This window comes from Cavia porcellus, unplaced genomic scaffold (assembly GCF_034190915.1).
Source record: "Cavia porcellus strain 051 isolate PalLab524CR breed Dunkin Hartley unplaced genomic scaffold, mCavPor4.1 scaffold_15, whole genome shotgun sequence".
Classification (NCBI taxonomy): Eukaryota; Metazoa; Chordata; class Mammalia; order Rodentia; family Caviidae; genus Cavia; species Cavia porcellus.
In genome coordinates this window covers 66,111,654-66,126,498 of record NW_026947498.1, presented here as the reverse complement: position 1 = coordinate 66,126,498, position 14,845 = coordinate 66,111,654, and the positions used below count along the sequence as shown (strand labels likewise).

The 14,845-nt window shown below is 43.6% G+C and overlaps 1 protein-coding gene across 9 annotated transcripts in view; it reads left to right on the top strand.

Annotated features, from left to right (window-relative positions):
- Gpr156 (G protein-coupled receptor 156) overlaps positions 1–14,845 on the top strand; it is a 108,144-nt gene that overhangs the window by 83,397 nt on the left and 9,902 nt on the right. For 3 of the 9 annotated variants that reach the window (XM_063225027.1, XM_063225029.1, XM_063225028.1), the window contains exons 4-8: positions 4,287–4,416; positions 4,626–4,736; positions 7,583–7,708; positions 8,725–8,820; positions 12,358–12,657. In XM_063225027.1, coding sequence (XP_063081097.1) covers positions 4,287–4,416; positions 4,626–4,736; positions 7,583–7,708; positions 8,725–8,820; positions 12,358–12,657 — 763 coding nt within the window. The remainder of the gene's footprint in view (positions 1–4,286; positions 4,417–4,625; positions 4,737–7,582; positions 7,709–8,724; positions 8,821–12,357; positions 12,658–14,845) is intronic. The other 6 variants (XM_063225030.1, XM_063225035.1, XM_063225034.1 and 3 more) reach the window with 6 other exon arrangements.

The window sequence follows — 14,845 nt, the reverse complement described above, 5'->3', positions numbered from 1 at the left end:
TGACAAATCTCCAAGTTCAGGAATCAATATTTGATAAAAGATCTTTAAAACATCGTATCTGTGAGCTGGTGAATGCCAGATAAGCATCAAAGTTTACTAGAGACTTGAAAGGATAATTGAGGAACATACAAGTTTTATAGGTATAGGACAGACATTTGTGTATATGTTTATTGAAATGTTGCTTGACTCAAGAAAGATTTTGTGTTACATTTCCAATCAATAAGTGAAAAAAGAGATAATGAGATAGTTTTATAATATTTTTTGAAACTCACCCTGTTTCAGACTCCAGTCCAGGTTTGTAACTTTTAATAAATACACTAAAAGTAATATAGATGGTGATAGCCATGTATACTTAAGTATATAATATTTAAATCTTCTGGTTTCGTGGAAATTATGTGTGTGGCCAAGTTAAAATATTCAGTTATGTAGGCTTCAGATTTTTGGTAAATAAAAAAATTTAAATGATATCAGTGGGTTGAATTCCTACCAAAGTAGTAAGTACATCCTCCAAACACAAATAATTTACCTGCTGATTGGAGGCGATTCACTTAACAGGCTGTCAGGTGTTCGCTTCACCAAACAAAATAGGGAAATCGTCTATTCATATTTTCTTTTCTGAGAAAAGCTTTCAGCAAAATTGCTCAGGAGAAAAGTATCAAAACATCTATGTATAATACCAGAGCATGTTTGTCTGAACTGTGCATTTACGTGAACGCTGAGATGTGAAGACAAGTGTCTGTGTCATCAAAACCAACTGAATTGAGTTCCTTCACCTAATCACACAGGGGAAGATTCTAAATTAGGGTTTCATGCAGTGCTTCATCACTGAAAGGAGACCAGCTTGTGATGTTCGAAAAAAACAAAATGCAGAAAAGAAGTGAGAAACCTACCATTCCGTGAGCTAGACAAAACAGATGTGAGGCTGTGAGAGCCGGGCAGGTGCTTGGTGAGGGAGACTCCACCAGATATTCATGACATGACTGGCCATGGGAAGAGTGGTCCTGCAGGAGCCCACCCACGGGGGACGTCACCCCTGGGCTTTGGGCTGTACCAAGTGCCTACCCCAGGTCAGCAGGGCCCTACCCTAAATCAGCATCAGTGCTAGCCCCTGTAATGTAGCACTTTTTTTAAAAAATATTTTTATTGGTACACATTTGCAGTATATAATGATTGCATACATTTATGGCAGTTGATGCATGCACATCAAAAACATAATTGTTTTTTCTTTTTTTCATCTCCTATCCCTCCCTCTTCTCCCCATACCAACTTTTAGTCCCCTTCCATTTGTAAAATCTCTATTTTCAGGATTTTCTCACTTTAGTTCTTTTTCTTTATTCCTCTCTCACTTTTCTTTAAAAACTCATTATGAAACTAATAGTGACCATACTTTTATTTATATTAACTATATATTATTAAATATATATATATTTATAAATATAAATATATATATAATATATATATATATCAAATATATATATTAACTATATATATTTGCCTGAAGAAACAAAGAACCTAAGGAAAATCACTCTCCAAAAGTCTGCAAGTTGAACAAATGGATACCAAACAGATAGAACAGAATGAAAAAGTAGCTAAGTCGCATACAGCCAAATCCGAAAGTCAGGCGAGAAACTAAATTGTGGGAGAATGTTCCTTTACACATACAGCTCTTTGGATAAGTAATAAAGGTGATATTTTAAGAAAATAAGTTGAAAAGTAATGTTCAAAATGTATGAGAGCAGAAAAAAATCAGTTTCACACAGGGATGAAGGTAACACCAAAAAATCTAAAAACTAGTATTTTTGCATCATCTTACAGTTTGACAGGGGTTTGTTGTTTTTGTTTTTGTTTTTGTACAGGGAATCGAACTCATGACCTAGCATTGACCACCGAGCTAAGTCCCCAGCCCATGCTGAGAGTTTTGGTGCACATGTCACTTTGACTTTCACAATAACCCATGGTGGTATAGACACTGAAGATGGTGTCTTCGTCCTGTGGATGAGGGACAGAAGCCTAGAGCAGTGAAATGAAGAGGTCAGAGTCATGCAGCGGAAGTCAGCCAAGCTAGAATTGAAACCTGTGACCCCTGATCCAGTTCCATTGCTACTAACATGATTGAGTCCTGAATAAACATGGTAGCAGCAATGAAACGAGGAAAGCCTCAAGGACTTTGAAACAGGAAAAGGAAGAATTTGGTTATTGAGATAGATGATGAAGAAATGGAAGAAGGAAAAGATAATTTCGTTGGTTACTTAAAACCTGGAAGCTAGTGGAATTATTATGCCGTAATGTTGGTGACAGGCCTACTGGATGCCAGGCCTGTGTCCAAACATTTTGCCGTGTTTCTTCATGTAGTAGTCACTTTGCTGCCACTGTGACACAATATCTGACACCCACAACTTAAAGGAGGAGGTTTATTTTGGGTCCCAGTGTCAGCCCATGGCTGGCTCCAACGCAAAGGTATCATGGCGGATAAGCTTGGTGGGGGAAAGCCACTCACCTGTGGCAGCCAGGAAGCAGAGCATCAGAGGAGCGGCCAAGGACAGGAGGACATCTTTCTAAGACGATGGGAAGGGCATTTGGCATGGAAAGAAGGGGAGGGGAGGAGACGGGGAAGTAAAAGAACTAAAATGCAGCATGCCTGTGTTCCGACTCCTCATAATGAGCGTATTCCTCATGTATCACAAATGTTTATTATTTAAAAAAAAAAAAAAGCATGTCCTTCCAGGTCGCCCCTCACAGCAGTGATTCATCTCTTCCAACCAGACCTCAGTGGCCCACACATGAGATTTTAGGGGACATTTTAGCTCTAAGCCATAATGCCCCCACTGCATTCTCTAGCAGCTCTTAGAGAGAAATTATTAACATCCCCATGTTACACAGGATATACACGAATGGCGTTCTCACTTTTACAGAAAGAAAAGCATCGTCAGTGCTTTTGCTGCAGGACAAGGTTAAACTTGGTGTGACTTGGGGACCAAATCTCAGAGTGATGGCTGGTATCTGTATGCATGGGTGTGCTATGATGCTAAGTAACCACGTTAGGCCTGGGGGGGGTCATGACACTTCAAATGCAGCCCTCCAAGACTATCTGTTTACTGCCTCTTACCTACTGGATCTGTCCTTAAAATAGCTGCACTCAAAAAATGGTTTTGCCTGGCCCCTTGCCTAATTTCCTGATTTTGACTCTAGCTTCTTCTTTCTTGGTCAAATATAGAGAGGAAAACAATTTACACATAAAATAAAGTGAATGATATATGCAAAGATGGTTGGCCAGGTAATCAAAGAGACACAGAAAAGAATACTTCTGTCTTCAGTTACTATTTAAAAATAAAAGTATAACTAATTATCAAATGACCATTTATATTAATACTGAGCTTATGCAGAATATACTGTTTAAGTTAAAATTCTTAGTTTGGTGTGTTGGCACGTGCCTGTAATCTCAGCACTCAGGAAGCTGAGGCAGGAAGATTGCGGTGAGTTCAAGGCCAACCTGAACTATATAGTGAGAACCTATCTCAAAAGAAAAAAATAGAAGCTAAAATTCTTAAATACAAGAACCTTCATTCTTGTTGCTTGTTGTATTTATTTAATAGTTATCAGTTACTGTAGCATAAGCCTGGTTTTCCCCCTTAATTAACCAGTTCACATCCTGATCCTCTGCTTGTCTGAGATCCTTAATCTAAATCACATACCTGTTGTACACATCTCCCTTTAACCTTCCAAATGTTAGCTACTCTCACTTAAAACTACTGCGGGGGGAAAAACCCTGCTCTAATATTCTGCTTTTGACCTCTGCTTCCTCTTTCTTGCTCAAATATGGAGAGGAAAACAATTTATGCTTAAAGTATACAAAAAAAGATCCTAGACATCTTTCCACATAATAGTTGATCTTACAGCTAATTTCTAAAAGCTCCAAACTGTCTCTTTGAGTATGAACCTGCTAGTTATTTTTTCACTAAGCTGCATGTAAGAGTCTCTTAGCAACCCTGAGCTTCATGGGCAGCATCCTAACTTGCCTCTGATACCACCTGTGTGTAGGTAGTCAGCTTCCTTTAAAAGGCTTGGAGTTATTCAAACAGGAATGCCAGAATTTAATTCTCTTTGAAAGTGAAAGAAAACATAAGTTTTCATAAGGACATGAATTGATTTCTTACCAGGAGATTGGGGGAGTGGGGCTCACTCTTTAGCTGCATTGGGATGGATGCAAGGGAAGGAACATTGATCTTGCAGCTCTTTAACCCCAATGCAAAAGGTCAGGGCTCTCAGTGTCTTTCTTTCTCTTCCAGGATTGTGAAGATGTCCAGTCCCAATCTGAACATTGTGACTTTATTGGGAAGCTGTCTGACTTACAGTAGTGCTTACCTCTTTGGAGTTCAAGATACTTCATTGGGTTGCTCAATGGAAACTCTCATCCAGGTAGGTGATGTTCTGAGTAAAACTACTCCTGTGGGTGCGGTTTCCTGTGTCTTTGATGTGCATGTATTCAGAAGCAATCACTGGCAGAGGGTCAGCGAGGCCCACTTCCTACCCCATGCCCTGTGTAGGCCTGAGGCTTTGCAATCAGACTGCATAAAGCAATGAAGGTTCCTTTTGTGACTTGTGCATGTGTCCCCTTCTACTTGTAGGTAAGACTGTCCCTGCTGTGCATTGGGACCTCTCTTGTGTTTGGCCCCATTCTGGGGAAGAGCTGGCGACTCTACAAGGTGTTTACCCAGAGGGTCCCGGACAAGAGAGTGGTGAGTAGGCAGCCACTACACAATGCTAGATTGCATACAGCAGCTCCTCTGAAGATGGAAAGCTAGAGAGGCTGATACAGATCACCAGGACTCATTCCTCTGAGAATAACTTGAAATTCTTGTTCCTCCCTTTACACCTTGAAGTCATGTGGCCTTATAAAGCCCCAGGCTTTGAAGGCTGTGAGTCATTATTTTGGAAGCTGTTCTTGACCTGTGCTGTGCTTGTGCACCCATCCCGTGCCCCATGGGCGCCTGTGAGCAAGCCAAAACTAGCACCAGTGTGAAGAAGCGTAAGACATCCAGAGAGACTGTTGTTTGCTTGGCATGGGTGTGAGCTGGAAGGAAGAGAGGGTGATCAGAGAAAACCTGTAGCAAGTAGGCAAAGTATCTCCCCCAATACCCTGACCAGCCCCGAGCCCAGGTCTTCTCTATGCAGAGGGCAGTTCTCTGTGTTGACATGCAGGGAGAGCTGTAAGAATCCACATCAAAAGCAAAGTAGCAGCCAGATCACCTACATGCCCTTGATATCAGGCATCACTGTAACCACGTCCCTCCATTTTATCAGGTTTCCTGATGAAACTGCCCGGACTCAACACCTAACCATCAGTCTCTTTGGCTGGAGGTTCAGCCCAGACCCAATGTGTTGTTCAGCTGAAGTCTACTTCTCTGAAATAATGGGATTGTTTAAGCAAGCATTATTGAGTCATGCTGATTATTTATGAAAAGCTCAGCTGTGAGTAACTACACATAAGATGATGATTGCCTCAGAGGACAGAAAGTTCATCTGTCCCTCTAGAAGACTGATTCTTTTTTCAAAAATATCTTTTTGGGCATAATTGATGTGCAGTGAATTACATGTGTTGAAAGACTGTGGTTTGATACGTTTGGTGCATGCACACCCATGAAGCATCACCGGAGCAGTTTTCTCAGGCCCTTCTGTTTTCCAATCCTACATCCCTGTCCCTGTGCTGAGGCATCACTAATTTGCTCACTGTCCTTATGGATTGCTTTGTATTTCCCAGAGTTTTATGAAGATGGAGTCCTACAGAATGTACTCTTTCTTTGCTTAGCTTGAGTCACATAATTATTTCGATGAATACTATAATTATTCATCCATGTTACTATGGGTTTTAGTAGTTCTTTTCTTACAACCTCCAAGTGGTATTTCAGTGGGTTGATGGATGTTTGAATTATTACCAGTTTGGGATTATTAAAAAAAAAATAAAGATACTATGAACTTTCACGTATACATCTTTCTGTAGACATACACTTTCATTTCTCTTTGATACAAATTTAAGAGTAGACTAGTTGGTTTATATGACAAGTACATATTTAAGTTTCTAAGAAAGCCCCAATTGTTTACCAAAATGATTGTGTGAGTCTACATTTCTGCCAACAGTGCTTACAAGTCCATTTCCTCTAATCGTCCTTGCCAGCATTTGATTTGGTCAGATTTTTTTCATTTTAGCCATTCTTGTAGGGGTGTAGAAGTCTCTTACTGTGATTTTAATTTACATTTTCCTACTGCAGTGTTGAGCGTCTTTTCACATGCTTATTTTCCATTTACCTTTTCTTGTGAAATGTCTCTTCAAGTTTTTCACCTATTTTTTTCTAATTTCGGATGTGAATTTCAAATGACATGCCACACACTATTGTCATTAATTAGTTATCTTTTAAAGACATTTAAATAATAAAAATGACTCACATTTTCCTTATAGTTACCATTTCCAGTGCTCTTAATTTCATGTATAAAGCCACATTTTCATGTGATACCATTTTCCTGTTAAAATCGGGAAGAGACCTGACATTCTCATAGGAGGATGCTATGCTAAAACCTTTCAGCTTCTGTATATATGAGGAGGTCTTTATTTTTCCTTCATTTCTGAAAGAGTGTCTTTTCTTTTCGTTTTCTTTCTTTTTTTTCTTTTCTACTGGGAATTGCACCCAGGGCTTTATACATGCTACACAAGTGCTCCGGCACTGAGCTCTCACCCCAGCCTCTAGCGCATCTTCAGGAGTTTGAAGTAACCCTGCACAGTGTTCACCGCTGGCCATGGCCTGTGAGAAGGCTGGTATCTTCCTTACACATAAGGTCTTTTTTCTCTAGTTGCTTTGAATAACCTCTCATTATTATTGGTTTTGGGCGGTTTTCGTAGGCAACTGATTCATTTTTATCTTACAAACACCTTGGAGCACATCACCAGAAGGGCTTCTTTCTTTCCATTGGTTGTCTGTCCAAAGCTCAGATGCCCACTTTTGCCCTGCCTCATCAGCACTGTGGACATTCCTCACCTGAGCCTTTCTCCGATTTCTTATTTTCTCTCTTCCTTGGTGTTTTCCAGTGTTTTACCCTGTCATAGTATATATTTTTCCTTAGCTTTATTTTTATGATCCTAAAAGTAACATATTCCCTTCATATGAAATCAAATAATATTTATGTTCATAAAAAACTGTTAGTAGCTCCCCATCCCTGTACCTGCCTCTCAGCTCCACACTCTGGGTTGGCAGTTGTTAGCAGTTTGATGTTAAAACCTTCACATTTCTCTATGTGTTCATATAAACATATCTAGAAATAATAGGGTTTCTATTTCGTCAGGCCTCTTGAATCCTTTCTCAGAAAAGATAGATGCAGGAAAGTTTCAGCAATGAAAACATTTAGTGATAACAATGATGAAAACAATATAAAGATCATTGTAGATGTTTGGTGTCTGTTTCATTTTTGATGGCTGTGTTTGAAGCTCTTGGGAGGGCTCTTCCTGGAGCCCATGGCCCACGTGAAACCCTCTGGCCCCTTTGTCATGTAGCCGTCATGCAAACGGACATTTTGACCTTGACTCTTTTTGCAGATTATCAAAGACCTGCAGTTACTGGGGTTGGTAGCTGCCCTGGTGATGGTTGATATGGTCCTGCTTGTGACATGGGTGCTGACTGATCCCATCCAGTGCCTCCAGATCCTTGGTGTCAGCATGACGGTGAGTGGACCAATCTCTGAGGAGTCTTAATTCCTGCCCTGGGCTGGCCTCTGTGCTACACAGGATCATTTTCACAGCAGCATCTACTGAGTGGCTGTCCCTTGCCATCTTGTGGACACCCCCTGAGGTGGCAGCACCTTGGAGCCTGCCTAGAAGTTATGTCTGCTTCCACATCACTAATAATGAGAACTTTTAGCTATGGGAAGTTAAGGAAGTTGGCTTCCTTAATTGTTGAGAGAAGCTGAAGTAGTATTTTGAGGCAGCTGCTTATCCTTGGTTTAAATCCCCATTCAACCATGCTCACCAACCATGTGATCTTGAGAAAGTTACTTAGCCTCTCAAAGTCTCTTTTCCAGATAAGGTGCAGATGATAATACTGCCTATCTTGTAGGGCTATGGTTAGGATTAGGAGAAACAAAAAATAAAAAATAAATAAAAAAGATTAGGAGAAACAATTCAGGAAAAGGACATAATGTGCTTGGCACATGGTATTCTATTAATAGAAAGTATTATATGTCTCCAGCCTCATTGGAGGCTGAGGAATATAGTGGAATTATGACACTGTAAGATCTAATGTACTAAGGATTCAGCTGTTTGCCATAAGGCTCTGTAATCTGCAACTTTGCTGAGGCATTATTTGCAGTCATTGTGCAAGCCAACCACATGACCAAGAGGAAGTCCTGCCCTCTGGCATCCACACGTTCACCTAACTTTACCATCTCTTCCTGCAACTTAGACCCACTCGTTTAGACTCTGATGGAGTTACCTCACTTGCATATTTTCTTTTTTTTTTTTTTTTTTGTACCGGTACCAGTGATTGAACTCACGACCACGCGCTTGCAAGGCAGGCACTTATGCCGCTGAGCTAAATCCCTAGCCCCTATATTTTCATTTTTATATAGTGGAGGGAAAATTATATGTTGTAGAGAAGTACATAGTTTAGGATGTTTGCAAAGATCTGCTGTGCGATCTGGAAACTGTAGGTGCCCTCAGTCCTGACCCTGTGTCCCTCCTAGGTGACAGGGAGAGATGTGTCCTGTTCTTTGACCAACACACACTTCTGTGCTTCACAGTACTCCGATGTCTGGATTGCTCTCATTTTGGGATGCAAGGTGGGTGACCATATTTCTTTGGGTGCCATCTATTTCTCACAAACACAATGGATATGAAAAGAGAATTGAAGAAATTTAGCAGAATCTCTTAATTAGTAATGTCTCCAAAGAATCTTGGACTCAGAGGAAACTTTGTTGATGTGTAAATCTCAAGGCTGTGACTCTTTTTATTTCTCTACACTTTATGTTTGCAGGGTCAATTTTCCAACTCTTTGGATGTCTTCATTGAGTCCTCCTTGTGTTAGTCCACTTTCTGCTTTTGTGACAAAATACCTAAGAATAGTAGTTCAAAGGGAAATTTTTTACTTTGGCTCATGTTTCAGCCCTAGTCAGTTGGCTCTGTTGCTACTGGGTCTGTAGCAAGGCATGAACACCACGGCAGAAGGGTGTGTAAAGGAAAACTGCTCACCATATGGCGGCGAGGAAGGGGAGGGGTCACGAGAGAAGAGATTGGAAACAGGCTGGTCCTCCCAGTCCTGTCCCTACTGACGTGCCGTATCCAGTTAGGCCCCACCTACAAAGAATCCAGGATCTCCCAATACTGCCATTGGGAGGTGGAGGGAAAATTGTATGTTGTAGAGAAGTACATAGTTTAGGATTTGGAAGGTGACTGGATCATGAATAACTGCTGATGGGTTCACCTGTCCTTGGACTCATTTGTCTCCATTAGAGGAACAAGCATAGGATACTGTTTCCAGAGGGCAGGACACCTGTGCACCAGGGGGATGTCCTTAGCACAGACCATCAGCAGTTTACAGCTTAGAGAGGTGAGAGCTGGCCCTGAGGGTATACAGCAGGCCCACTTCCATGAGGCTGCTGTTGACCACTGGAGCAGAAAGGTCTGGGTAACTGATCGTTGGGGATGTTTTTGTAGCAATGGTGACCTTTAAAGGCAACCTTCACTCTCTCCACCACTAGGAAGATGTTGGAGGTGATTACTTCTAAGGGACAGTCCCTGGGATGGGCAGGCTGCACCAAAGAAACCGTGCTTTTTCACTAGGTGCATACATTACCTTGATAGAAATACTTTTTAAAGAAGGCTCCCAAAAGTGAACAGCTCTTGATGACTTGTATCTTGCTAGAGGTTAGGGAAATAAGCCTCAGAACGTAAAATAGAGAATTTGAATTCGGCCTCGGCACCTCCCTCACTGACCATGGGCCTCATTTAACCTCTTGGAGCCTCAGTTCCCTAATTTTTGAAATAGAGACTTTGATGACTTTCCCCCCAGAGCTGTGCAGAGCTATGAAAGAGTCAGAGCTGGACAGAATTTCCAGCCTCTCCTGGCCTATTGCAAGAGCTCAATATTAGATCATAGTTAGATTCAGTTATGACCGTTTTCCCATGGCCTCTGGACAGATGTGAGACTCCCAGGGCCTCTCGCGGGTCCCCAGGTCCCTGCTGCAGAGCTCATTGTTCCCAGCACCCACACATTGCATCTTTGTGCTGCCCACCTTGTCCTCTGCATGTGCCCGTTCCCATTGTGATCACTGTAATATTGTTCAGAAGATAAAAGAAGAAATGAGGAAAGAGTATGGCCCCTGTGTGGCCTGTGAGGGACTCCTGAGACAGTGCTGATCTCCACGTGGAGTTCTGGGAGCGCCCATTTGAGCCCGCCACCTCCCCCAACCCTTCTCAGCGAAGGCAAATAACATACAGGGACCACGTGTGACAACTCAAACCAGAGCCGTGAGCATGTAGGAGCTTTACTCACGCCATTTTCCCTTTAAGCAAGAATTTAATGAAGTTAAAACATTTTATGAGAAGCCTATTTAAACATTTCAGGGTCACAGTATTAATTTCGTTTACCTTTGATTCAAGTACGAATGATCCAACTCTTCCAAATGCCTCCTGGTAGTATCAGTTACCCAAGCACTGGACCCTGCTGGCCTCCTGAACTCTATGTCCTCTGGTCATTGATCGACTCAAAACGGCTGCTAGGGTCAGCCCTTTGGCTCCATGTGGGACCCTGGGCATTAGAGCTACCTGGGAGCCTGCTCTGCCGAGCCAATTTCTTCCCTCCTGGTACACTGGTGCTCCAGAAATTCTCTCTAGGGCCATCCTGGCCAGAGGAGCTGGACGGGGACTGGAAGGGGTCCTCTGACACCTGGCCTCACTGTTATCACCCTGACCACACGCTCCCAGCCTCACCTCATCCCCCACAGCAACACCACGTCTGTATTAGAGCAGGAAAGCTTTGCTTTCTGTGTGTATGCAGCTCCTTCTGGAAAAAGCACCAAGAGTCAGGAGTTTTTCTCTTAGCACAGGCAAGAGCACCAGAGCAGTTTATGTCTATGGAAAGAGGAAAGCATTGGCCTTGAGGCCCTTGTGCTGGTGCAGACTATCACAAAGCAGGGAGCATATAGACAGAGGGACTGCAGCCCACACCTGCTCCTCACTCTTGCCCGGGACCCAGCCTGCCTCATCCCCTTCTTGCCCACCCTCCGTGCCCGCTGAGTCCATCCACAAAAAGCCACAGAAAGTGGCTGTGGTCTTCTGCACTGGGGCAGCCTCCTCTCCAGGCAAGCACAGTCTTGGTGAGCAGATGGCACCTTTGGGTGGATTAGAACCTCTCCCAGCTCACCCACCACTGCCTACTGTGACAAGCAGACCACAGGTCACTGTCAGCTCCTGGTGCCCCTCAGCTCTGCTCAGCGCAGAACCAGACAGTGGATGTGGTAGCACCCACCAGCAGCAGGGTTACCCCTGCCCTCCTGGTCCCCATCACCCCTGTTGGTAGAGCACCGTCCACCCATGGAAGCCTGTTCTGTGCTTGTCCCAGAAGAGTCCTGCATGATGGCTGGCTTACTGACCTAATGAACTAATTCTTAGTGAAGGAAAGGAAAGTAGCATTTACTAAGCCTCCACTAGGTACAAGATATAATTGAAACATATGGTGAATGTTTAAATTTTTTTACTTCTTACAGTAAAAGCATATAGCCATGAATCTTTAAAATAGTCCCCTCACTCCAAACACAGTGACCCCATGGTTCTCACCACTTTCTGAAGCAGTTCTGGAGTCCTCTCGTGAGTGGCTTTAGTTACACTGTCACGCCTGCCTCCTGAATCGATTCAAAATATTCACCTTTCACGGTCCCTTTTGACTTTAGGGAAGAACCAGAGTTGCACAGTGCCACATTCAGCAACTAAGGTGGATAAGGGCGCACCAGCATAATTACAGTGTTAAATGGCTATAAATGTGTGAGTAACAAGGTATGATCAGAAATGCAGTGAATGTTTCAATGAAGACATTTATGACAGTGAAATCTCAAAACACTCCCCTTCACTTTGAGCTCCCTAGCAATGCGTCTTTTTACTGTAGTAAGATTTATTTTGTAAAACATAAACATTCACTGTGTATTTCAATCACCCCTTGTCTAAGGGGTGGCCGCAAGGGTTTCCCTGTGTGCTAAGACAGCAGATCCTCACAGCAACCTATAAGGTAGATGTTACAGGCACAGGTTTACAGATAGGAGCATCAGTTTCAACCTTGCTGTCCTTTAAGCTGTCCCCTGCCCTCGGTCCCCTCTCCACTGCAGGGGCTCCTCCTGCTGTATGGTGCATACCTGGCTGGCCTGACAGACCACGTCAGCTCTCCTCCTGTGAACCAGTCCCTGGCCATCATGGTTGGGGTCAACCTGCTGGTCCTGGCTGCTGGGCTGCTCTTTGTGGTCACCAGATACCTGCATTCCTGGCCCAACCTGGTCTTTGGACTCACATCTGGAGGCATCTTTGTTTGCACGACCACAATCAACTGCTTCATCTTCATTCCCCAGGTACGCTCGGGGGAGGGTTTTGCATGGTGGACCTCAGTCATTCTGCAGTTTTTACAAGGGCTGGTGAGTTTCTCATTTTGTTTTCTGCTGATACCTTTCCATGCCACGGGGTGACGAGTAGAAAGGAAGATGGACCCCCTCTGTCTTTCTTCTCCCTGGTCCCTGGGTGAATGTCCCCTGCAGGGCACCCTGGGCACAGGAGCACCTACCCAGCCTCCCACCACTCCACTTGGCTCCTCCCCAGTGCCCACTGCCTCTCTGGGGTGTTACTTCTTTGGCTAGTCTGGGAGGAGGAACTTTGTCTTCCTTTCCAATTTGGGATTGCAGATTTCACAAAACAAAATCCGAAAATTCATGATTTAAAATGCTTTTCCTCTTTTTATGGGAGGAAACAATAGAACATTCCTCTTCTTTTTACAAGGAGAAATAGAAATGTGCTTCATGTTAGGAGGATTAAGAAAAAGTCATATACAGGAGGAGAAGAGAAGCAGAAATATCCAGACAGCAAAGAGAAGAAATGGCGTTAGAAGGCAGGAGAAGGAATCCATAGGGTTGAGGGAAATGGACGTGGAGTTGTCCCTGCTGTGCCCGCGACCGCTGAGTGGCTTCCACCCAGTGAATGAACTGAGCATTAGCACTTTTCTTCCTGGATCCTAGCAGCCCCGCCCCATGTCCCCCACACCTTCACCGCAGGCGTGGCCAGGTCTTGAAAGAACAGAACTTCCAAAGTTCTGGGCCCGTCTCTTCCTGGCTCTAAGTGCACCTCTGCCTGGAAACGGTTCCCAGCTAACAGGGACTTCCTTCAGGGGACACATGCAGATGAGCTAAGGGTGTCTTAAAGGGCATCCCTGTTTCCTTAAGAAGAGAGTCCAGCTGGGGCTGATACCCATCTGGTGGACAAGGCCAAGGTGTGGCAAATAGTTTTTGTTTCTGCTTTGAAACACTAGGGAGAGAACCCAGTAGCTGAGATATAACTTCAGCTCTTTTTTTTAAATTTTGAGACAGTGTCTTGTTAAATGGTCCGGGCTAAGCTCAAACTCTGAGAGGCTGAGGCAGGAGGATCTCAAGCTGGAGGTTGGTCTGATTCAGTAATTTAGCAAAATCCTGCCTCAGAATAAGGAAAAATAAAAAGGGGTTGGGATGTACCTCAGTGCAAAGGCCCTGGGTTCAATCCCTAGTTGCGGGGGCCAGAATATTGGATTGAAGGAAGCCAGTAATGGCAGAGGCTTTTGCAAACTCAGGCTCTGAAAAGCAAGGGCTCTTCCTTGAGAGGAAGGGGTAAAGGAGGAGAAAAGGATTTTCCTCTTAGACTCTGTGGCCAACATTATTGATTGGTGAACCTCGCGCCAGCGGCACGTTTTCTTTGCATGTCTCTATTATTTAGCCTGAAAGAGCTAAGCATTTCCTTTACCAACTTCCTTATAGCTAGAAGTGTTCTGTGATACTGTTTTCTAGGAGGCCTCTGAGAAAGCCTTTTCCTGGAAAAAAAAAAAAAGTCATGACTGGCATGCCTCTTTTATCTTCTTCCTATCTTGAACGAATGTGATACCTAGAGGAATGGCAGCCTTTTTGTGACCATGAGGGGAAAAAGAACCCAATAATATATTTACTATATCAGGAAGACAGAGCTCTTCCTGTTAAGGCTATAAAGTCCTATAAGACCTCTGTCTGGTATCCAGAAAGGGGCCGTGGCCCATTTCCTCACCTCTCCACTGCCCCCTTACAACAGAGGCCTCTGTGCCCGGGCTTTGCATCCTCTAGCTGTAGGACAGTAACAGTGTCTCAGTACATGCCTTCCCGCACCCAGTCACAAGTGCAGCAGGACTCGCAGCTTGAAATCTGACTTCCGGTTGTAACTGAGCCGCCAGGGCTTTGTTTGTAGAGGTGGGAGGGGAGCCGCACTGCTTTTCTTTCTTCTCCCCGAGGCACGCTCCCTTTCCTCCCTTCCTCCCTAGGCTTCCTTTCTCCTACCTTACATCTCCTCTCAGGCTTTTTCTCATGATGTAGAATAAAAAAATATATTTTATGTTCTGTTGTATTTTATTAGGAAATTAATTGGGGATTGAATCCAGGGCCTTCACATTGGCCTACATGCCTAACGGTTTTTTAAATGGTGTTTTATTTTGAGAGGTTTCATCAGCTTGCACAGGTTGGACTCAAACTTGTGATCCTCCTTTTGCAAAATATAATAATTCTTGAGGTTTGTCCCTACATCGAGTTTCCTCTCTGGCTCGGAGGTCTTCAGAAGAGC